Below are 26,234 nucleotides of genomic sequence, written 5' to 3'. Positions count from 1 at the left end.
GTGATAGGTGTCGTATTCCTATAGGTAGACGTGAGTCACCTGGAAGTCAGCTGATGTGAGCTTGACTGACGTGACCTGCCAGAACTGACGCTAACGCTTGATTTTTTTGTCTTTATTTTTGGCCACTCCATACAGAGAAAAGTGTAAAAAGAAAAGTGTAAAAAGAAGAGTAAATGATGGGAACTGAAATGGAACAGGATGGGAGCCAGATTCAAACTCATGTCACCCACATGTGTAGGAGCACATGTGCTAGCCGCTAGACCATGTTCCCCTTCAACAACACATCTAACCATGAAAAACATTCTAATATTCCCATATTTCCCATAAAAGGTGAGTTTCTTCAGTGTGTGTTCACCACCCACGTCCCATATGTACAGTAACTGCTCCAATAGCAACACAAATCACTATGCTGTCTATAAGCGCCAGAGTTAGAGAGATGAAAGAGATAATTTAACTCTGCTACTGCTACATCCATTACTCCACAGCAGGAGCTATATGACAGGAGACGCTGCATATATCATGATACTGCTGGTGGCGACCCACTTGATTTTTGCAGCTCTCGTACAAATACGCTCGTCTTATTACGAGTACACAAACATATGCATACGCGTTTGTAAGGTCATGCGGAGCTCCCTTCTGGAAGAGTGGCTTAATGGTCTCTGGCTGTTAGTCAATTATTCATGGAGGGCACTAGAGCTTTTTGCATGGCGGTGTAGTACTAAAGCCAAATAACATGGCCCGCTCGTGCTAATGGCGAGGTCTCTGCTACCAGTCCCTTAAATCATGCATTCAGAATTGATGTTAATTGGCAGCCCCGTGTCTGGTGGGCCATACGTTGGCCGGAGAGAGTCAGAGGTGGTGAACCACTGATCAATAGCAAAAAAGCAAACATAGAGACCAGCTGCTAACAAACCTAAGTGCAGAGAGCCGCTCCCCTAGCAGGTGTTGTGGGCCAAATTTAATGGACTTGTATTGTACGTCCCCTCTGGGATGAAGGGCGAGTTTCAGTGTTTATCACCAGCCATTAGGTCCCTAAAGGCTCCTCTCTGCCTAAAATCATATCAGTGCCTTCTATGAAATGAGCTTTGGTGGTTTTGTTCCCCTCAAGGACTGCAGAACCATAAAGGCTTGAGCTGGCATGCTTTTTTTCTGGTGCCTCCAAGGAGAGCAGAGGCGCCTCTTTGGTCAAGTCATACAGGGGAGCTCCTCTGCTGGGCTGCAACATCATGTTTGAGAGGTGTTGTTGCTTCTGACTGATGAAATATTGATGAATGTGTGCACAATGCTAATTTATCTGAGACCTTTTGATCAAATGTTACACAACAGACACGAAAACCTCTGACATCAAATCATTATACCTACTTGTATTGGAGTTTTAGAGAAGATATTTTTGCATATTTTAAAGTACTCATACTATGCTTATTTACAAGTTTATTATTTTATTTTTGGGGTCTACTAGAATACATTTACATGATTTAAAGTACCGTACATTGTTGCAGCACCTCTTTTCACCCTCTGCCTGAAACACTCTGTTTAAATTACTGTCTCTTTAAAGCTCTCCATCCAAAAGCTGTCTGTTGTGAATGATCAACTGCTTAGAGGGTGTGACTCGGCATGCAACGCACCTTAATTGGGTTTCAGCTCCCAATGCGTCATCTGCAGCTGTAAACCGTATTATACATATGGTAACTATGGTATCGGTATTGGAAGTCCATACATGACATACAAAAGTAGCCAGCAGTAAGCAGTAGTCTACTAATGGCTACAAATGAGGATGTTTTCCATTGGAGAGTTTCCCTTTGGTGTGGACTATGTGCTTTTAACTTTCCGGATCGTTTATATGCATAAACAGCATGTACACACTAAAGGAAAAATAAAAATAAAAAGTATAAGTGTTCTTTAACTTTTATGGTCGCCACATGCGGACTTGAATCTGCACAGAGTCTGTGCTATTTCTCTCCAGAAGTAACAAGTGATCAAAAAAATTAAGTTGTACTCTTTTAAACTAGAGTTGCATGTATCTCTTAACCAGTGTTGGGGAAAGATACTTTTAAAAGTAATGAATTTAAATATTGCGTTACTCCCTAAAAAAGTAACTAATTGTATTACTTACTTTTTCTGAAAGGTAATGCGTTACATTACTTTTGCGTTACTTTTTCTCAGCTGGGCTGGGCTTGCTTGTTTGTTTTTTAATAACAACAAAAAAGATATATTTTTGGCAAATTTTAAGGCCCTTTCACACCAAAAGTGAAATGAATAAGCCTCAAGCTGAAGGAAATGCATATTTACGCCTGTACAGTAGAGGGCGCAGCTCAAACAAACCTTTCAGCTGAGCTTAAAGAAGAATAGGATACAGCAGAAGGAAGTTCAACACTCTTATTTATAAATCTAATCTAAAGTCATTTTTGCTTAGTATGGTTGAATTAGATCATTGAAGGTCACCAGCAAAGACATTGGTTAATAAAGTGAGATTAAATACATAAAGTAAATTTGTATAATTTAATATAGTAAATTATTACAGGTTTGCGAAAAATTCTGAGATTGTATTTCACTGTTTTTTATTCATTTTGAGAAATACTGAATGTTTTCATGCAAGTGAGATGAGTAAATGAATGTTCTACAATAACCATCATGTTTACACAGTGCACACAATACCTCTGCACTTTATTTCTCTCAACATGGGGACAGGAGAGCTGTCAGTCAATACATGTGAATAGGTAACTTGCGTTACTTATTTGAAAAAGTAACTTAGATATTTTGTTGCAAATTGAAAAAGTAATGCGTTACTTTACTAGTTACTCGAAAAAGTAATCTGATTACGTAACTCAAGTTACTTGTAACCCAATTCTCCCAACACTGCTCCTAACCACCTCACACAAGCACTCATCAACACGGGGCATCTGATGTTGTTGTTGCGGTTTCGAGTGGTTTGTTGTTGTTCTGTGTCCTGTGTTTATTTGTCCACTGTGCATGGTTAGAAACAGGCTGTGCACATACAGTACACGTATACTAAGCTGATGACACAAAGTATGCGTATACGATGCGAGTTCATGACCCTCTGTTAAGTTGTATCTTAACAATTAGTCAATTGATCCAGTTCACAAAACAGGTCAGAATGATCACAAATCAGATTGATCCAATTCTAAAGTTCAACTCACTGACTTGAAAGCGTCTAGGATACCATAACTAAGGTATGAAATTTAAATAGCAGTACAAAGCATACAGTATGTCTATAATGCATCTGCAACAAGCTGCATATAATGTTCCCCTTTTTAAATGAATATTTGCTTATGTAGACAGTGTGCTGAAGAATGCATGTGCTGGGTATAAGAAAACAAGATCCATCCATCCTTTCTCCATCTCTCTCCTGAGGGATGGGTTAGGATCTTAGTCTCTCAAGCCTACTGTCACTGAGACGTGACAAACAGCAGTACTAGTCACTTAGCATTCATTAAGGATTTTTATGGATATCCAAAGCAGCCAGCCAACCCTTCACAGAGCCCACAGAGGTACAGGAACAGGGATCTTGTCAGTAGAAGGGCTCTAGTTAATTTAACAGAGCCTGGGTTGGACTCACTGAAGCAGACACGAGGAGCACTCAAGTCTTGCCTCAGGACACATGGGATATGGGTGCAGAATAGCAACAACAGTAAAATACCTGTTGAAGTCACCACAGATCCTCTTTGAGATTCTTCCTACAGCACCACATAAATCTCCAGAAATCCCCATTAAGCCTGGAAAGCCTGATCAAGCAACAGTAAAAGGCATTATGAGTGTTGCAGTGGTAGTCGTATAGAAACTGACAAAAAGGAGAGCCGTGAAGCTGCAACAATGCAAAAAACAAAAAACAAAAAAAAAAAAACACTGAATATATACTCTATTTTCTGAAAAAAAGAAATTTCCCATCATGATGCTAGCGTTTTTGACCATTTCCAGGGTTTTTCTATGTGGTTGCTAGGGTTGCTAGCCAAGCTCAAGCAATATTTTGGGGCCTACAAAACCCATGAACAATGGGATTTGATCCTAAATTTCATAGATTTAATCATACGTCAAAAGTAAGAAACAATTACGATTTATAAAGGCAAAAACTGACATGAAAATGTCCTTGTGAGTACGCCAACTAAAGAGCATGTGTACAAACTTTTTGCACTCATATATACCAATAATTAAAACAATCCAACATAATTTATTACAATGTAAAGATAATAGACATTAGCAATATGCATTTATTATATGCACAAATGACATTTTAACTGCTTCATGATAATTACGTCACTGAAATTAATTAATTATTAGGGCTGTCAAACGATTAAGCACGATTAATCGCATACAAAACAAAAGTTTGTAATTATTATGTATATATAAATACAAACACATCCATGTATATATTTGAGAAATATTTACAAGTATATGTATTTATTTATATTTTTATATAATTTATATTATACATAAATACATTTTTTGTACATAAATAACATATTTCTCTTAAATATATACATTAATTTGTGTGTGTGTATTTATATATACATATTATTTACACACATTACTCACACATATATTAGGCAAACTCAAACTTTTATTTTGTATGCGATTAATCGCGATTAATCGTTTGACAGCCCTATTAATTATATTAATGATCAAGTGAAATCATATACAAGTCATATACACTGCCCTCCAAAAGTTTGGAAATGCCCTAGAAAAGTGGGGTTTTGGACAATATTGGCATGAATCCTTTTTAATTTGTGATAATTTTGCACTGATAAGGGACAACACAAACTACGAAAACATATTTTATTATATAAACAGTTTATACATAGAAAAAAAACTTAAATTTTCGATTCATCAAAACATCAACCATTAGCAGCTATCTGACCTAAACTGGGTTCTAATTGGTTCATTGTATTCTAAACTTAATTGGCAATCAATTGTTGAAGCTATTAAGGTGTGCTGCCCCAAAGATCTTTTACAAACCTGGGACAAGTTTAAACCAGTAACCAGGCATCACAGCTGGCAAAGGGGCATGTCTGACTTTGACATGTATATATTGCCATTATTATGTAATCAAAATGAAAATTATTATTGCTGGTCTTCAATGATAATGTCAAGTTACTGTAATGTATTTGCACCAAAAAATAAGGATTTATGTTGATATAATCTAAAACCACACTTTGCCAGGGGTGTTTCCAAACTTTTGGAGGGCAGTGTATATATTCTATGCATTCTATATTACTATATACTCTTCATTCATTCTATGCATTCAATCCACCAAGATTCTGAAGAGCACATCCAAATGGACACTTTACTATCCCATGAGGCCATGAGAGAGGATTTGTGAAAGGCCGTAAGTCACATGACAAAGCCAACATGGTGGGTGTAGTACGTTCGGATTACATTCATAGTACATACTGTACATTCTTACTATATAGAACATACTTTTTTTAATGGTCATGTTAACGCTCCTTGTTAAAAAATAGGTTTTTCAACAAACATCGCACCTATGTGATTTCAGATGCACCTAGTCACTTAGAAATGTAATAACACACCTAACCTTAACAAACCTCATCATTCATAATTTACGCTTAAGATTAATTTTGGAAAACATCCAACAAAATAGTTCCACAATGGTGCCCAGTGCACCAGTTTTTTCTTTATAACAAGCTTAAATATCAGAAGCTTTTCTTGGAAACTGCTGGGCAGTCAAAGTCCTAGTAATTTACTCATTCGATTTAATGTGAAAACAGAAAATGAATCACTTATTCAACAAAGGTTGAATCCGTCAGTGTCATGGCACAATAATCCACTTGTCCATTCAATGGCTAATGGTACTATGTGTCACTGATCCCTTCATTATGTGGTTTTGGAAGAATAACAGATTGTTTAGCAGCTGAGGTGTTCTCAACTCATCACTTTCCGTTCCACAGACCACAGGATGCACTGCTTTTACAGACAGCACTTTATTCTACAAACTATGTGCCCTTTAGCATCTCTCCAAACGTTCAGAGGAGTGGACACAGAGTGTAATTCATTCTTTTAAAATATTTAAGAGCAGATAAAACATTCTATTATTGTTATCTATTGTTATTACATTGCCCAAATCTAATTCTAATTGCAAGCGATAAAAACTGAAGAGGAGAGAGGATAGATGTCTAGGAAGGTCAGAACAAATATGCAGTTCATTCATCTTAAAGATATTTGAACATATGAAAGACAGACCAGAGATGCTTTCAGAACAAAGAGAGGAAAGAAGAGATATGCTATAGCATCCAAATAAAAAAAAAGAAAAAGAATGTGTGGGCCCTCTCTGACCACCATAAGCTTTTCATTTCTAAAAATGGACACCAGACGGAAGCCGAATTTCTTCATGGGTTGATTCATGTGTCAATGGCGGCGGTGACCCTTTGTGCTTTTCAGATTTCAATAACTTCTGCAGGCCATGTGTATATCTAATATGCTTAAAACCACAGCCACACCATGTGACCAGCACTTTGTAGTTGGGATTTTTCTGGAATCAGAGTGATTAATGAAAAAGCGACTAACCTTGTTCTGTTCTTGAATATGAAGCTCCCTAAAGTGCAGAAACAAATTACCTCTCAAAAGCATTTGACAAAACAAGGTTGCATTGACAAAACAAAAAAAGAAAAAGAGGCCTGAATTTAACAAACTATGACATCATATGGCAGTCTTTACTTTATACATCAATTTTTCCTATTAAAAAAAAAAAAAAATGAGACTTATGTTCCAACATGCAACAGGAATGTTGGAACATGTTGGAACAACCGGTGAACTTAACCCCTTAGTTTGGTCTATTCAGGGCATGCACTGTGCAGGGAACATTAGATTCATGAACATACCCTAGAACCTGCAACAACATATTGTGTTCAAACTGATCCTGTACACAATTGCACCCTAGGATTATCAAGTTGTTATCTGAAAATAATGCATCACTGGTCAGTGAGAAATTCAACATGTACAGTTATAGTCTGACAGAGAGAAAAACGCCCACACACATCTGCACATAAATGAACATGGTTACCGCATACACAAAGTGTTGTTTATGTTTGGAATAGCACACTACCATAGTCTGACTATTCCTGCAGTATACAGTATGCATACTAAGCAGTAGCACAGTATGTGAACTTTCTGCATGCACAGAATACCCATTTGACTTTACATTTCATTTCCATGGTGGCAAATGATCGGAAATAATTATCAATCACGATATTTTATAGCTTTTTCTTGACAAATCTTCTTTTTTTTTTTTGCATCAAATTATTACACTATATACAATATAATTATTTACTAAAAATACAAAATATCTTTATCTACAATGCAGTGTTGTTCACGTTAACAAACTCAAACTATTTAAAGGTGCCCTTGATTCAAAAATTGAATTTATCTTGGCATAGTTAAATAACAAGAGTTCAGTACATGGAAATGACATACAGTGAGTCTCAAACTCCGTTGTTTCCTCCTTCTTATATAAATCTCATTTGTTTAAAAGACCTCAGAAGAACAGGCGAATCTCAACATAACACGTACTGTTACGTAACAGTCAGGGTGTACGCCCCAATATTTGCATATGCCAGCCCATGTTCCCAACATTATTAAAGGCATTAGACAAGGGCAGCCAGTAACATCTGGATGTGCACAGCTGAATCATCAGACTAGGTAAGCAAGCAAGAACAATAGCGAAAAATGGCAGATGGAGCAATAATAACTGACATGATCCATGATATCATGATATTTTTAGTGATATTTGTAAATTGTCTTTCTACATTTCATTAGCATGTTGCTAATGTACTGTTAAATGTGGTTAAAGTTACCATCGTTTCTTACTGTATTCACGGAGAAAAGAGAGCCATCGCTATTTTCATTTTTAAACACTTGCAGTCTGTATAATTCGTAAACACAACTTCATTCTCTATAAATCTCTCCAACAGTGTGTAATGTTAGCCGTTAGCCACGGAGCACTATCAAACTCATTCATAACCAAATGTAAACATTCAAATAAACACTGTACTTACGCGATTAGACATGCTGCATGACGAACACTTTGTAAAGATCCATTTTGAGGGTTATATTAGATGTTTGAACTTTTTTTTTATGTTGTTTAAGGCAAGCGCGAGCTCTGTGGGCGGAGAGCACGAGCAATTAAAGGGCCAGCAGCCCTGAATCGGCTCATTTATAATGATGCCCCAAAATAGGCAGTTAAAAAAATGAATCAAAAAAAATCTATGGGGTATTTTGAGCTGAAACTTCACAGACACATTCAGGGGACACCTTAGACCAGGGGTCTCAAACTCAAATTGGCAGGGGGCCGTTTCTGTGATTGACACCTAATAGGAGGGCCATATTAACATTCAAGCGCAAGAAAGCGCAACATTTCAGAAAATATACTTTTCCTTGCATTATTTCTCATTTACATCAAATTTGCCTACTAAAATATCTTTACTATAAATATTTTATTTACCATACTAAATGTAAACAGCAGTGTCTCTCTCATTGTTACAGAGTGTAATATAATTATATAATACTATTACTAATATAATACTACTAATATACTATTAATTGCAATAGTCTGGTGCAACTTCTCACATCCAGCAAGGTGCATGGAATAAAAAAAAAAAAAAAAAAAGTAATTTAGGAACAAAACCATCAACACTTGTGGCGTGGAGGGGTCAGAAATGAACAAAAAGCTGGAGCTATATATATATATATATATATATATATATATATATATATATATATATATATATATATATATATATATATATATATATATATATATATATATATATATATGGGAATTTAAAATTTTGCACTGACCAACACTGTAGGCTACTGAACAAATACAATCCCTGAATACACTTGTACACTCTTGACAGACACCTGGCAGCGCATTTGTCCAAGATGCCGTTTGAGCATTGGTAACGTTTAATGGCTGCATCAGACGCGTTTCGGTGGTTTAAATCGACGCCCATGACTTAAAGTCGAGTGCTTTTACTGTAATTTAGGCAAGCGCGCTCATAATAGAAGCGATTGAGAGCGCGGCTCATGGTTGCATAGCAACGACAGATGCCACTGGAGCGAAAGCGCATTGGAAAGAAGGAGAATGCGGCGCGGCCGCTTATGTGACGTGATATGTGAATGCCCCCATAGAACGGCGACTTTTTCTTTGCATATCAGACAGGTAGCAACTCGAGAATAATAATAATTTAGCGGGCCGGATTATGTTTTATTTTTGAGATCAGTTGCGGGCCGGGTAGAGGGGGAGGGTGGGCCGTAAATGGCCCGCGGGCCGGCAGTTTGAGACCACTGCCTTAGACTTATATTACATCTTTAAAAAAAAAGTTCTAGGGCACCTTTAAAATGTCTTTGTTAAAAATAAAGCTGAAATAAAATACAAAAATTAGATAAAAAACTTGAATGAAAATTTGAAATGTTTCCTTGGCAACTAAAATAATAAAAAAAAAAGCTATTTCAAAATATTAATAAATATAAATAATGCTAAAATAACAATATTATGACTTGCAGAACAATGCAACAATGTGACAGCAATGTTCTTCACACACTTTTCCAGTTTCTGTATTAAATAAAACATCCAAGTCATGTGAAAGCAATGCAGTCTATTACTGTTTGAAAGGTCATAGTACTTCACATGCCGTTTCACACACTTTTTTTAAATAGTAGGCAGTACACAGCATACTGTGCAGTATGCAATAAGCAGTATGCCAGTATGCCAAACATAGCCTGTGTGACACAAATGGCTGGTGACATTAACAAGGTAAAATAACAGAACCGAGCTTAAATAATCCAGATAGCTCACGAACACAAGATTCTCACGTTGGAATGCTGGGTTCAAAACTCTGCTTTGGCTTTTACAAGAAAACAAATATAACCATAGAGGAAGCCCCTGACCCCATGCAAGGTAAACAAGAATTGTTGGAGCATTCAGGACCCTTATACGGGTCAATGGCACTTACTTGGAGAGTGAAACGCCTCCTGCTTTTCCAATGAGCTCCTCGTGGTGCAGAACTGCATCATTCCAAGGAATGTTCAGGAATTTCAGAAGCGTCCTCATCCACTTTTCTGGGTGCAGAACGAGCTGTTCGTAGTGCACAGGCAGGCACTTGTCCGCTGCCTCCAGGCACTGTGTGTACATTGTCTCTATGGCCCGGTTCCACTTTGTTAGACAGTCCCGGTAGCTGCTCAAGTCAAAGCCAGCAATGGTGACTTTACGGGAGATCATAGAGTGGACAGAGGCCCTGCCATCGCGGACCATGAGAATGAACTTAGCATGAGGGAAGATCTTAGCCAGATAAGAGAGTGATTTAAGAGCAAAGGGGTCTTTATTACACAGGTAGTTGGCAGGTTCCCCGTGTTTTACGATAATCTCCAGTAGGAAGGCTTGCATGGCTGAGTCCAAGACCTCATCCGTCACTCCAGCTTCATCTAGACGCATTTTCTCCCGCCCGGAGCGGCTCCACATCTGCTTCATGGCCAGAATGCGCGGGATGACGCGGGTCTCTTCCCCACAGCGTACTTCGGGGTGAGCGTCCAGCATGGCTCTCATAAGAGTGGTGCCGCTGCGAGGGACGCCACCAATAAATATAAGAGGCATGTCTTTATTGTAGATGAAGGGGTTGCTGAGGTTCTGGCCCGTACGCAGAGTGGTACGCAGGCTGCTCACCAGTGGCTGGCTGCGCTCCTCTATCCGGTGGTGGCACTCCATGGCATGCCTACCCAGGTAGAAGACCGTGACGGAGCTGATGACCAGACAGGCCACTAGTAAGTTCTGCTTCAGCTTGCCGATCATCTCAGGGGCGAGCAGGAGGGCTGGTAGAGGATCCAGGGGTGGAGTGAGATGGGAAAGAAGCAGAAAAAGGGATGGTGAGGTCGGGCAAAGCGTGTTGAGGTGAACGCCCGATACTCAGGACTGGCCGTGACGAAGCGAGTGGAGGCTGGGATCTGCTGTACGCAGCTCTCGTCGAGTTCCTGAATCCATCAGGCCTGAAACACACAATAAAACAGATTAACCTCCTCATGTAATTGCAGCATTTGTTTGTCAATGACAAATAAGTGTGCCCATGATAAAAGTAAAGTTCTTGTGAGAACAGTGAGAAAATTTTCCCACCGCTTAATAAACTTGCGGCAATACCGGCACACTGCCTTTTCACTTTCAAGGGGCGGCAATGGTGCTGGTAGTTGGTGCCCTACGCAGACTGCCTACTCTGGGAGTGCCGTTACTGACCGCATATTTTACAAGAAAAGATATCTGTCAGTGACGTTCAGGATCTGTTGCGCTTGCTTTTTCTTTTCGCTTTGACACCAAATCCTCCGCTATCGTCTTGTCAGTCATCTCTCCTTAATCTTGTCATGTGAAATTTGACTCCTGCTGCACTGTGCTGCGACTTTCAGTTTATAATTGTAGCATCAGTTGTCCAACTGAACTACATGGTTTTTATTTCTATTAAAAACAACAGTGGGGGCAGTGCAGTGATGGGAAGTAATGTAATCGCGTATGGCTGAATACCGACTACCGCAGCAAGCCTAGTGTCAAGTTCTTTGAAGTATACTCTCTGGGCCTGTCCAAGCACCCACACTTGCGATCTTTGCACTTGTTTACTTACATGAAAAATTTCCTGTTTTTTTCATGAAATATTGAAATATTTCCAAGTGTTTAAGTGGCCATGAAGACCACAAGTGTGTATAGGACTTTTGATTACCCAAAGAGACACATTTATTGTGTTAAATGCAAGTATAGTGTAAAAATGTGTTTACAGAGCTTTATTTTGACTTTCACTACTTTGCATTTTAATAAAAACTTCTATATGTCTGTTCAGTAGTCCCTATGTAAGTAATTGTGGTGCTTCTAATTAAGTGATAAAAAGTAAATGTTGTTCAAAATACACATACTCATCTCTGCATCAATATAATATGCACTATTATGTTTAATAAATTATTTGTAATATCTAATTAATTTAACTTACAGTGGAATGCTTTCCTTGACATCTCACAATTTCAAGGCACTTGAGTTCCTGAACATGATGCATGATGGGATACTCTTAGCCTAGTAGTAGTGTAGATAGTGTGAGTTTACTGTGCTCAGGGCACTGAGAGTTTACGTTTTTTAGACCTGGGACAGTCTTGCACACTTCCTGTTGCATGTTGCTCTCAAGTGGCCAAGACCACAAGTGTAATCAAGTGTATTCCTTTGTATTCATGCTGTTGTCACATGGTATTGAAAACCTTTTCATTTTCAAGAAAGGTTTAATTTTCATTACTCTAAAAATATAAAAAATAAAAACATATTTTCTTAACATCTTGAATACATGTGTGAACACATCTTATTCATTATTTTCAAAAATGTTTTTACATTTTTTTCCCAATGTCACACCCATTTATATACACAAGACTTACTGACCTTGATACACAGTGATGGGGGTCTATTCTGAATTGGTGGACAAAGATTTTTCAAATAAGAAGTGAAGTGGTTTTGTTAAAATATTGATAAAACCTGACCATGTTTTGCTTAAGTTTTATATGACATAATTAAGATTATTTATTTCTGACACAGTTTAACTCTGAGATCTTGTCATATTTTATTACCATTTTTTTTTTACTATAGTGAATAAACTGTATTAATGAATGAAATGTTCAAGGTGCCTGAATAAATGTTTGTTTGACTTTATATACCTCTTCTAAGCTTATCATAGAAGAGGTACATTCAAGTCATTGTGTGTATGAAATGCATTTTGAATGTACAGTATTTCTGAATAACTTAATAGAGAACAAATAAGATCCTTGTAACTCAACTCAATTATCGATCATAGACAAATACTGCATTTGCAATCATACCACAAGTTGCCCTCTTCAACAAAAAAATGGTCCCAAATGAAACTGAACAGAAAGAAGCTTTTAACAAAGCAAATGGACAGAACAAAAATGCTAGTAAGGGCAAAAAGTATCAGACTTCAACATATTGGAAGATAAGCACAATTGGATTTTGGAAAGTGACACTAGCAAGATACAGTAGTCTGAAATAAGAGACAGATCTGGTCGGATATCTTAAGATTGACTCATGTTTCCTCCCACTCTCAATGTAAAGAGAACACATCTCCACCAGCAACAAGATGTATGACCTTGCAGTCTTTAATTTGCAGTGTGCTACACAACCTTAAGGAGTGGGTGTCTAACTCGACACAACAAGCAGTACACATAAAACTCGACCACACTGTTCTGGCTCTGGCGCGTTGGGTTTGTTTCAAGGTTTTGCCTGTGCTATTCTCTGACCAAAGTGCAGATAAGTGTAGCACAAGCTGGCCTGTATCTGCACTGCATAAACATGCTGGCGGAAAGTAAACAGCAGGGGAGAATGCCTGTGGATAATGATAGGGATGCAAGATAAATCAATTTATTGGTTATCGGCACATTCCTACTCTTGATAACTTAGCTGCTCCAATGACCTTAAATGTTTACAGTATACTGCAGTTCAAACTGCAATCATAATATTTGTCAAAATAATCATAATTTGACTTTATTTGGCCCAATTGTGCAGGCTCCTTAACAAGCTCCAATAATGTCTTGGCACTGTTTTGGTAACTGTGCAAGTAAAACATTGGCCCGGGTGTATTTTAAAGCAAAATAAATCTTGTCAAGCTGTAATTGTTGTTTTGTTTGTTTATTCTACCTCTTTTACCGCAAACCTAAATACTATTATATTATAACTCTTAAATACAGTAAAAAAATGGACTCCAATAGGCTAATTTCCATATTCCAAAGACAATTATTTGAAACAAGGTCAGTCGTAATGTTCATTACATTACTTACAGGTCTCATCAAGGGAACAAAAGGTGTGTGAAGGCATTAAGCCACTTCACTCAGAGCAGTCCTGTGAGGCCCTCTCAAGCCATCTGAAGGAGGTTACCCACAATGACCCACCTGGGAACCCAGCCAATTGAGTTTTGTGAGACACCTGAGCCTGGTACCACTGGGAATCTATTACAGGATGCTGGTGATGGTAAAGTGACCCTTATTTGACACAGCTCTTGATCTCTGTCCACACAAAAGGAGATTATCTATGATCACCATTATTCATCACAGTCAAGAAGTTCTTAAAGAACCAATATTTCATTACCTTACATCATATGATGAGAATCCCCTACATTGAGAGACATACCCCCACACAGGTACTTATGCGCACAGACAGATTCAGATGCCATTGGGGAATCTATTGAGGCTGCAGGGAACAAATATTGATCAATAAAACGGATAGTTCCGATTCTGGATGCTGCGGACAATACAGAGCTCAAGTGTACTTAAACACACTATACAATACAGATCAACTATGTCAAAAAAGGATGTTAATTGGGTGGCAATAAAATTGGTTTAATAATGTATTGGTTTAACATTTTAATGACTGTTCTTGTGGTTCCAGAATAAAAAGGAGGGACAGAGAGAGAGATAGAGAGTGAGTGATTAGTGTTCACTGGCAGTGGACAGCAGGGAGGAGTTCATACATACTCAAGGACGATGCAGTATAAGCAAGCTGAATTTAGAAAATAAACTGTTACCAGTTTAATTTCTTTACTTAAAGGGTTAGTTCACCCAAAAATGAAAATTCTGTCATTAATTAGTCACCCTCATGTCATTTCACACCCTTTGTTTATCTTTGGTACACAAATTAAGATATTTTTAATAAAATCCGAGGCCTGCATTGACAGCAAGTTGATTTACACTTTCAAACACCCAGAAAGCTACTAAAGACATATTTAAAACAGTTCATGTGGCTACAGTGGTTCAACCTTAATCTTATAAGCGTCGAGAATACTTTTTGTGAGCCAAAAAACCCCCGAAGTAACGACATTATTGAACAATATCTAGTGATGGCCGATTTCAAAACACTGCTTCATGAAGCTTTACGAATCTTTTGTTTCGAATCAGTGGTTCGGAGCGCCAAAGTCACGTGATTTCAGTAAACGAGGCTTTGTTACGTCATAAGCTTTTCGAAATTTCAATGGTTCACGTGACTTCGGCATTTGATGTGCTCTGAACCACTGATTTGAAACAAAAGATTCGTAAAGCTTCGAAGCAGTGTTTTGAAATTGCCCATCATTAGATATTATTGAATAAAGTCGTTATTTTGTTTTTTGGGGCACAAAAAGTATTCTCATCGCTTCATAACATTAAGGTTGAACCACTGTAGTCACATGAACTGTTTTAAATATATCTTTATTACCTTTCTGGGCGTTTCAAAGTGTAAATTATCTTGCTGTCAATACAGACCACACTAAGCCATTGGATTTTATTAGAAATATCTTAATTTGTTTTCCGAAGATGAACGAAGGTCTTACGGGTGTGGAACGGCATGAGTATTTAATGACAGAAATTTCATTTTTGGGTGGACTAACCCTTTAATATTCTTCAATCTTGTAATATTCTGCACAAGAGAGAAGTGAATCACGCTGCTTCTCTTGCAAGAAGTGAAACGCAGTTTCACAGCAGTGATTGGCTGTTTGCTACTGATGTCACACCTAAACTCAGGATCAAAGCCTGAGTTGACAAAGAAAGTTGATGATCAGCGTCACGGTACCAACAAAGCCTGATTTTTGTTGGTTTTGTCAACTCAGAACTAATCCTGTAACCCGGAGTTTGTTCAACTACTATCATGTCTCATGTTTGTTCTCAATCTCTTCACTAACATTGTTTTTCTCTTTGGTAATCAAACATAGGCCTACTAAATGAACCGTTACGTCATATTTCAAATTCCTATCCTCATTGTTCATCTATATGTGGTAAGTCACGTCTTTCTTTCTGTATTTATGACAGAAATAAAACTGCTGTGAAAAACAAACACTGAATTCCATTTTGATGTTATTTTTAATGTATCTCTTATGCCGTTAAACATACGCTCAGATAAACATCAGACCTGGTCTCGTAAACCGCGACATCCTATGAACATTAGCCGCCTCTAATAAGTGCGAGGAACTTAAAGCTCTCTTTCAAGGTCTGTGCAGATTTACTTTGATGGAGAGGGCCTTGCTCATGATGGATTTCTTGGCCACAGGCTGTTAGTGCTGACAGATGGTAAACAGGAATTCCACACCCAGAATCCTCAGTGTAATGGATGAGACTCTCCACAGGAGGCGGCGATGTTGTTCAGGAACATCTTCCCTGAAATGTGTCACAGGATGAGTCACGGTTTCATCCACTTCCCTGTTTGCTTTAGGTTCCAGCTCACTTATAAAATGTTCATATGTTAGAAACCCACTCCAGTTTATTCCACAGAGGAGAAACGGATCTCAATTGTGGCTGAGACACAAGCTGAGTGGGATGTTGCAGAGTTCAGACTAGTAAAGCGTCTGAGAAGGCTACATTACTGATCATAAAGAAATCATTGAACAAATTGAAGGCATGGATGCTTAGTCATTTACAGACATTTTAAAGGCAGCATCATACAGATGTAAATCACTCCACACCACCAACCTCTTAGCTTATTTACTATTGTGGTTAAGCAATGTTTGGTCTCGAGTTTCGCATTTGTGAAAGAGAAATCAAGAAGGTGTTGGTATTAAATTAATAGAGCTTCCACACTTCTGTTATGGATATCCTCCACTGGATTTGACATTGATCTGTTTGGGAATCCTCCACAGGCCTGTGCTGAAACCAGACCACAGCACCACTTAATAAGAGGAAGAGCCTGAGAAGCATTTCTTTAACAAGACATGAAGGGTGTCTCAATCTTCATTAACAAAACAATGGCGGGAGGTTGCATTTTTGGGTACGTTTACATGACAATGATGTACTAAAAACGGAAAAGTCTTTCCTTTGCATTTTTCGCGCACAGACGGCAACACTGTCAAAGCGATCCCCATTCACACAGATCTGCGAAAATGACAAAAAAAACACTGTATTATGCTGCCAGGCCAGTAGTTGGCGATGTCACTTTGTAACAAAAACACTACACACCTATAGACTGAACACATAATATGCATGCGCATGACATCAACGTTTTCACAAATGTGCATTTTTGTAGTTTACACAGAGACGATAATCGTATCGTACCAGTTTTCAAAAGTTTCAGGCCCCCAAAACGCTGTTGTCATGTAAATGAATGGCCAAAACACATAAAAAGTTTTTTATTTTTAGTTGAAAATGGTGCCTTAGCTTCTGGAGTTAAGTGTCCTTCTTGTCTTGGTTACACTTTTCCTTAATGATAAACTTTTTTTGAATGAATGAATGAATGAATGAATGAATGAATGAATGAATGAATGAAATGTATACTTTTGTTCAGCAAGGATGTATTAAAGGGGTGGTTCAATACGATTTCACTTTTTTAACTTTAGTTAGTGTGTAATGTTGCTGCTTGAGCATAAACAGTATCTGCAGAGTTACAGCGCTGAAAGTTCAATGCAAACGGAGATATTGTCTTTTAAAGTTATGGCAGTTTATTGCCTACAAAAACGACCGGTTTGGACTACAACAAGCTTCTTCCCGGGTTAGTGACATCATAAACCCTGCAAAACACGCCCCCGGGAACACACAACAAAGTGAGGCCATGTGGCGCAGCATTATGAAAGCGGAAGAGTTGTGTGCACCGGACGCGAACGGTGCGGCGCGTCAAAAGATAATAGAACCCATTGTAATCTTTGATATTTTCTACACTGGATGCGATGCTGAAGACAACTTCCAGAATCTACACGAGTTCAATGCTGGATTTGCACAAAGGCTTTTACTGAAAGATGGAGCAGTTCCCACTTTAAAAGCAGAAGCTGCTGTTTATTGGCTTCAAACTGTAAGTACATTTTATTGTCTGTGCATGTCTTTTAAACGTATAGTTCTGTTGCTATTTTTTGGATGCATCAAGGACATATATAAAGAGCAACTCGTTTTTGCTTCGCTAGCCAGTTAGCTGTATTATAGTGCATACTTCTACAACAAACACCAACAAACTTCTAAGTTCATAGACAAACAGTTGTTCATGCCGTAAATTAAATGCTACCTTTACAAAAATGCGACTACTCAGTCATGTATTCAGCTACAGTAAAGCTTTAATCAGGATAAAACTGTATATTGAAAGCTAACAAACAGCAGTGACAGCATCTAAACACTTTGACACAAATACTAAATGAAATACCATTCTTAAACGTCCTTTAAAAGCCACGATTGCTGTTCATCTGGGTCTGATTCGGGCTCAATTTGATACAGCAATATAATCAAATTGAGCATACAATATAACCAAAGCCCACGTAACCGGTAACAAATGGTAAGGGCGTGGCGTTTCCGGACGCTTCAGCGAATCACGATGGCTCTGGATTACACTGGGCCCGCTAACCAATCTGAGCACATTGCGTATTTCGGAGGGAGTGGCTTCATAGAAGCAGGAAGTCAAACGAGCCGTTCATATGACAGTGGAAACAGAGGTGTAGAATAAAGCTAAAATATATGAAAAATACAGCGTTTTCAAAAAAACAAAGCATTAAGACATGTTAAACTGCGCCCCAAAACACAATCAAGCCTAGAAAAAACCACTGAACCACCCCTTTAAATAGATCAAACATGACTGTAAAGAAAAGACACCTATAATGTTACAAAAGGAATCTATCTCAAATAAATGCTGTTCTTTTGAACTTTCTACTCATCAAAAGAAAAGTATATAGCTGTTTCCAAAAACAATATGAAGCAGCACAACCGTTTTCAACATTGATAATAATAAGAAATGTTTCTTGATCAGCAAATCAGCATATTAGAATAATTTCTGATCATGTGACACTGAAGACTTGAGTAATGATGCTGAAAATTCAGCTTTGCCATCACAGGAATAAATTACATTATAAAAATATAAACATAGAAAATGGTTTATATTTTTTTCATTAATTTGATATTTTTACTGTTTTTACTCTATTTTTGATCAAATACATGCAACCTTATTGAGTATAAGAGACTTTTTTCAAAAACATTAAAATAATCTTACCAACTACAAACATTAAATCACTGTAAACCCAAACAGTATAACTAACTTATAATGGAAAGTACCTTTTACTCAAAATGTGCCAAAAAGTGTAATTAACCATTATTTTTGAGTTCATTAAACATCTATCAGAGATTTAAGTTTTTTTTTTGAGTTGCCAACTTATTCAGGTTTACAATGTACTTAAAACTTTGAGTTACATTAAATTAAAATGAACAAAACACTAAATGTATATTTTGATTTAAATTAATGTTTATTTGTAATTTACAGCTAGCTAAAAAAACTAGCTATGCTTACTGATGATATTTAAGTTTGCAAACTTACAAAAATAGAGGCAATCAGCTGCCTCAAATTTTTTGAGTTAGTAGAACTTATCCGGGTTTACAGTGTATATCAGCTATCAACCATATTATTTCATTTTTTCTATACAAAATAGTGTATCATTTTATTGTTTATCGCTTATCGCCCTAAACATGACATTAATTATTGGCTTATATTTCACTCACAAATTAGCAACCCTAATTTTTTCACTTATAAACCAAGATTGGACGTTTATAAAGCCTGATAAAATGTGTTTCTAAGACTAAAGAAAGTCTAACAATTCAGACATGGGAAAAGATCAAACTCAGTAATCTTCCCTTTCATACAACACTGATCCTTTCTAAGGAGGTTCAATCTGGACCACTTGAACAAAACCCTTCAGAAAAGATACCTCTGGAAATGAAATTCAGCACCAGTGAATGAGCAACAGACAAAGTGAGCAGGATACTTTTCATTACAGATATGAAGGCTTCTGTTCAAAGGGCGAGGACAGAATGGAAACATTTGATGTAGAAAGCGTTCCATGAGCAGAACCACGCGATCATTCTTGAATTCGACAGCGGTGAGTTGATGGCATTTACAAAAGACACAAAAGGAATGCTCAGGTCACGTGTCAAACCTAACCTTTAAAAACACTAATAATTAATTCTGTATACACAAAACAGCCATAGCATCAAATTATCCACTTATTGGTATCAGAATTTTAATATCCGTACATCCCTAAAATATAGCAAATTCAAAGATGTTTCACTGAAACAGTCATTATCTGTTGGCCACTGGCTAAACCTGATTCTTCAATCAAGTCTGGGATACAGAGTGGCATTACGCCACTCGCTAATCTGCGATGGTCTTATTTCTTGCGACCTCTGACCCCGAGACATTCTGTAGAAAGCCTTTTAAGATCACATTACTTCATTTTAGTTCATCCACATTTTGACAGCAATATTCTACATTTTGAGAGAAGCTTTTAGGTTCTTGAATGAGCTTGAATGAATCGTGCGATACTAAACACATTTTGCAGCACATTTAAAATGATCTATGACAATGTCGACTTGAGAACCAAAGGGCCTAATCTAATATTCAGATGCACCGACTACAGTGTTTCATCCAAGATGCCCAAAGTGCGGTGTTGCAGTGCTAAAACTGATCCGAAGTGGCAATTCAATCAGCTCACAAGTGCAAAACCTCCAGAGTAATTTCTCCATAGTTCAGAACTGACTGACAATCTGTGAGTAAAAACATCTCAATCCCCACTGCCTTCTAGTGGCTGGGTCAGAACTGCCTTCACTTTTGGAAGAACCCTGAGTGATCATGCAAAGAAACACAAAATTAATCTGGATTAAAAATATGACACATCATAGGCCGTGAATGGGTTTTAGCCTCTAAAAAAGGGACACAACACCACCACAGGAAACACCTCTGCTTCCATACATGTTGAAAGTCCATATTTCAGGTCTCTGTACACAATCAAGATTGCGCAAAATGTGAGGACAGATCAATACGAAAGTGTTGCGCTTGTGAGATGAAACCACAAGAGAAGTTAGTGTTTCAGCAGAAGTGGACTGACCATCAAACAGATATCAGTTGTTTATGCAGACAGGGAGAATGATCCTAATCTAACGCTGAATTCTTAATAAGCAAAAAACAAAGTACTTAATGAAATGTTATGCTTTTTTCGAAATGAAGCTAAATATACAACTAAAATAATATATTAAAGAAATAAAAATGTATTTGAAAAACTTTTCAAAAGTCTATGAGACTTGTCAACTTCAAGGGTCAAAGAAATATATATATATAATATTTATAATATTTGATTATATATATATATATATATATATATATATATATATATATATATATATATATATATATATATATATATATATATATATGTATTTGATGAAACTTTTCTGCAATCTATCTTTAAATCCATTAAATCCCAACAATAATTACATTTTAGCATTAGAAACACAACTTTTTGGAATAGACAAATTTGAACTGAAATAAATGTTTAAACGTTACTAAAAAGTTAATTTTCATCATTAGCTAACTATTGTCCCTCAGTGCCACCATAATTGCCTGACATCAAATTTCCTATTTCTGTCAACTTCAAGGGTCAAAGAAATATATTTACAGAAGTGATTTGTCTAAAACTCAGGAAAATCATTATAGACATTATATATATATATATATATAATACCTGTCAAAAACTTGTTTAAAAAAGATTTCATTTATTAATCAAATAAACTAAAAAAACTAAACAGTCTTTATTCTCACATAATAACCAAAAAATATATATTTTTAAATTTTATTTTGTATGGCCTCCTTTGGCCTTGATAACATCTTGCATTCATGCTCGTTTTTATGTACTTTTCCACAGTCTCTGTTGTTATTGACTTCCAGATAGCTTCTAGTTGATCCCAAAGATTTTCTTTTGATGAAACTTTTCTGCAATCTATCTTTAAATCCATTAAATCCCAACAATAATTACATTTTAGCATTAGAAACACAACTGTGACTAAAGAGCTTACACATACTGGTGTGGATTAACCATTACAGAAACATAAAAATGATTTTGGTAATAACCAATACTCTTCGTTTAGCGCAGCTGTGGCACAAACTTTACATTGGGTGGTGGTCTAATAAATTTGTTAAGCACTGTATATCTGTATATATATTTACTTTAGCTCGATAATAACTTTTCCTAGAGCTGCTGTAAAGCCAAAACAATCTCTGTCCATTAATTTTCCTATTATCACTGTAAAAAGCGCTGTATAAATGAAGATGACTTGACTTATATATATACACAGAGAGAAAGAGAGCAAGAGAGAGATCTGAATTTCTGTGCCATATATCACATCTAACAGTCAGTACATCAGGTTCTCTGTCTCAGATCAGACAATAAATCACTCAGCGGTCATTCTCATTGGACTAATGCTTGGCCAAAGCACAACCTCATTTCAATGAAAGGTATTTCTATTGTCCAAAATAATCTTTTGAATCTCAAGGGGCTGTCTGGTCATAAATTATTAATTTGGCTGAAGTGACTGCCAGGCCATGAGTCTACAGACAGCTCTATTCAATAAAACCAAAACAGAACATCTTGTCAATAAACAAATAGCTTTCTGCAGAGGAATCATTTCATTAATAACATGTTGTTATATGATCACGACGAAAATCAGTTAAAGTGCATATATAAAACAACTATAAATCTCGTGTCTAACTATATATATTGTTTTATTTCATTTGACGCACCTCATCAGGCTTTGATATAGACTAAGCCGATGAATGTCACTGACAGCTCGTCCTATACAGTTCAATTCGAGCACTGGCACGTGCCAAGTCCGCATCATTTTCCCCCAGTCAAAACATACGAGACGCAAGATCAGTTTTGTAAAGACTCAAAAACTTAAGGTGGTCTAAAATGAGGGAAAGGGGTGTTTTGTTCTCGCCAAAGGAGAGTAGATTGAGATGCGGTTAGTACGGGTGTTAATACAGATACATTGTAACATTTAGGGGTTGCATTTAAAGAAACGTACCTGGTTTTGTAGATTCGTCACAACAGACGATTACTGGGTTACACAAGAACTCTTTGTAGTCGAGGACCAACGCTCAGACGTGCCATTCGCTTAAGCTGGTCCATTCACCGCTTTAAAATGCGACACTCTGGACGTCTCGACGCTGCGCTCAACACAACTGTATCACATCTAAAGCTCGTCACCTCCACTGGGTTGCCAGATGCCCATTATATCGCGTCAACTTCACAAAGAAATTGGTATTTATTAATTCACTATCTTAAACAAGCACGACCTGATTAAATATAGCCTACATTATATACATTATCGGATTATACGATTATTTGAAATGGAATATAAGATACTGAGTGGAAATCTCCTCTGACCGATTCATATACAGCCATCCTTTATGAGGAGCTTTTATCTCACAGGCAACACGGTTACTGTTCACTGTCTGAAGAAAAAAATTAATAGCAACACTCTGATTGGCCCAGAGTCTCTTTGACGTGGTGTTTGGACGTGTGCTATAGGTTAATGCACGCAGTTTGCTTTAACCCCGCCCACTTTGGTTGTGTTTTGCAAGAAAGCGCCGTGGTGCTGCTGGGTTCTTAAAGGGAAAGCGCACATGAAAAAGGATCTTGTGCTGATAAACTAAAGACTGCAGCTTACTTCATTTTAAAAATACTTTTTTTGCCTGGAAAGTCGGTATTCCAACACATATTTCTGACAATATGATAATAAAATATTAAACACTTGAAATAATTTGTAGTTATAGAAACAAGAACATATATAAATATATTTTTTTAAATGCATCTCTTTTATGTTAGAATTATATCCATGACATTTTTTTTTTTTTTTTTTTTTTTTTTTTGGAATAGACAAATTTGAACTGAAATAAAAGTTTAAACGTTACTAAGAAGTTAAAGGGATAGTTCACCCAAAAATGAAAATTTGATGTTTATCTGCTTACTCCCAGGGCATCCGAGATGTAGGTGACTTTGTTTCTTCAGTAGAACACAAATGATGATTTTTAACTCCAACCGTTGCCGTCTGTCAGTCGTATAATGCATGTCAATGGGAACTTCATCTATAAGAGTCAAAAAAACATGCACAGACAAATCCAAATTAAACCCTGCGGCTCGTGACGACACATTGATGTCCTAAGACACGAAACGATTGGTTTGTGTGAGAAACTGAACAGTATTTATATAATTTTTTACTTCTAAAACACCATTATGTCCAAGTGCCCTCCACATCCGGTTAGTGAGGTGATATAAATACTGTTTGTTTTCTCACACAAATCAATCGTTACGTGTCTTAGGACATCAATGTGACGTCACAAGCCGCAGGGTTTAATTTGGATTTGTCTGTCGTGTTTTTTTTTACTCTTATAGACAAAGTTCCCATTGACACGCATTATACAACTGACAGACAGAACCAGTTGGATTTAAAAATCATCATTTGTGTTCTACTGATGAAACAAAGTGACCTACATCTTGGATGCCCTGGGGGTAAGCAGATAAACATCAAATTTTCATTTTTGGGTGAACTATCCCTTTAAAGGTGCTAAAGAGGATCTTTTCGTCAACTGAGAAACCAAAGACTGTTAGTGAGTTTTTGAAATGAGCGCATTCGTAAGAACAGCCCCCCTCCTTCACAGCTTCAAAGGAACGCCTCCCAAAACTCGTGCACGAGTATTGGAACACGAGTGTTTACCACCGGCATTCGCTGTGTCGTGTTAGTGGATTCATTATGTCGGACTCACCGCAGGTAACTCATAATCTGCAGTTGTTACTCCTGTCTCCTGACAAAAACATTGCATGCGGCGCCTGTGGAGTGTGGAAAGTTACTGGAGTGCACAGCCGCGCTCGTCTCTCACAAGGAACGTCACGGCAGTGATTGACAAGCCAGAGGGCCAATCGTTCACGCGATGATCGCGTAAACGATTGGCTGATGTTTTTAAGGCCCTACCTCGTGCACAGATGATGTATATTAATATTATTCCTTTCAGTGCACCTAATAAATAGTCTTTTATCAGTTAGTAAAGACAGTTTCAAGTAATATTGCAAAAATGTATAAAACAAAACATCCTCTTTAGCACCTTTAATGTTCATCATTAGCTAAGTAGTGTCCCTCAGCGCCACCATTGCCTGACATCAAATTTCCTGAGCCTTTTTCTGAGTTGGAAGTCTGGCTTCAGGTGACATTCTGTTCCACTGCTCCATGTAGAAATCTGGAAATTCGCCTTCCCCAGTTGTAACACATGCAGGCATTACTGGCAAAATAAGCATCATGCAGAATAAGTAGAGTTTGACAGCCATTACTGCACTAATAGACCATGAAAAACATGAAAACAGAGCACTCAGCTTCTCCAGAGCCAAGATATTTTGAGGCCCTAAAAGCTCCCATCACTATAGTTTCTCAGCCCATGTTTCATGTTTCTTTCTAATGCTGTGGTCAAATGCACTGTAGCTGTAAAGCTGACATTCTTCAAAAGTGGGAAGTTTTTTTTACATATTCAGCACACACATTTGTGCCACTAGTCTTGAATGCAGAAAAATAAATAGGATGTTTTTATCCTAAAACAGAAAAGTCTTTCATTTTAATTATTATATTATATTATATTATATTATATTATATTATATTATATTATATTATATTATATATATATATTATATTATATTATATTATATTATATTATATGGAAAGCACTTCAAGATGGATTATAGTGCAACTGAGACTTTTTTCTCTTTCCCTTTAAAATCTATGGTCAGATCTCTTTGAATAGAGGCTCTCTAAGGGACACACCTAACGATGTGAAACATTCTAAGACTGAACAGAACACACATACCGATTGTTTCCTTCAACTGGAGCGTTTTAATCGTTGACAGTCGGAGAAGAACACAAACGTACGATAGACCGCTCTAAGCAACACACTGTGCGCGGGATTGAAAATGTTAAACAAACAGCTGGCGCTCTTCATCTGCAGCTAATTTGTGCGGAAAATAACAAAAAAAAAGAGGAAAACGCACACTTTGTTTTCAACAGAGAGAATTTGAGGTGAGTAAACTTTGGTAAATTAATCTATTTTTAGAGCTTGCATCCGGTGGTGTCGCCGTTGTTAAGCAACGATAGCTGCAATCCTCAGAAGTTGTTCATTAAACGGCACTGTACAGACCATTAAATTACAAGAAGTAAATTATACTACCACAATGCGACCTCAAAGGGCACTTTCATTTCGCGATCAAGGGGCTTCGGGCTCTTTAATTATGATTTATTATTGTATCATAACTGTTAATTTTGTATCCGTACTTCAGTAAATAATATACATACAAAACATGATAAAAAAGTCTAACGTTAGTTTATCTTTATCACTTGTTGCCCCCCTATTGGCTGGTGCCCCAGGACTCGCCCAATCGTCTATGGAT

General features: G+C 37.2%; 1 protein-coding gene across 4 annotated transcripts in view; it reads right to left on the bottom strand.

The window, feature by feature from the left end:
* Positions 1-23,219, bottom strand: part of tpst1 (tyrosylprotein sulfotransferase 1) — a 57,191-nt gene extending 33,972 nt beyond the window's left edge. For 2 of the 4 annotated variants that reach the window (XM_048159904.1, XM_048159907.1), the window contains exons 1-2: positions 22,831-23,219; positions 9,984-11,010 (exon numbers count right to left, since the gene is read on the bottom strand). In XM_048159904.1, the coding sequence (XP_048015861.1) occupies positions 9,984-10,816 (833 nt within the window). In that variant the 5' untranslated portion in view covers positions 10,817-11,010; positions 22,831-23,219. Of the gene's footprint in view, positions 1-9,983; positions 11,011-13,830; positions 14,056-14,137; positions 14,240-22,830 lie in introns of all 4 variants that reach the window. The other 2 variants (XM_048159905.1, XM_048159906.1) reach the window with 2 other exon arrangements.
* Positions 23,220-26,234: the final 3,015 nt, after the last annotated feature.

Source organism: Megalobrama amblycephala, linkage group LG16, assembly GCF_018812025.1.
Source record: "Megalobrama amblycephala isolate DHTTF-2021 linkage group LG16, ASM1881202v1, whole genome shotgun sequence".
In the NCBI taxonomy this organism is placed as follows: Eukaryota; Metazoa; Chordata; class Actinopteri; order Cypriniformes; family Xenocyprididae; genus Megalobrama; species Megalobrama amblycephala.
Note: the sequence above shows the minus strand (reverse complement) of the source record. Positions and strands in the feature narration are given on the sequence as shown.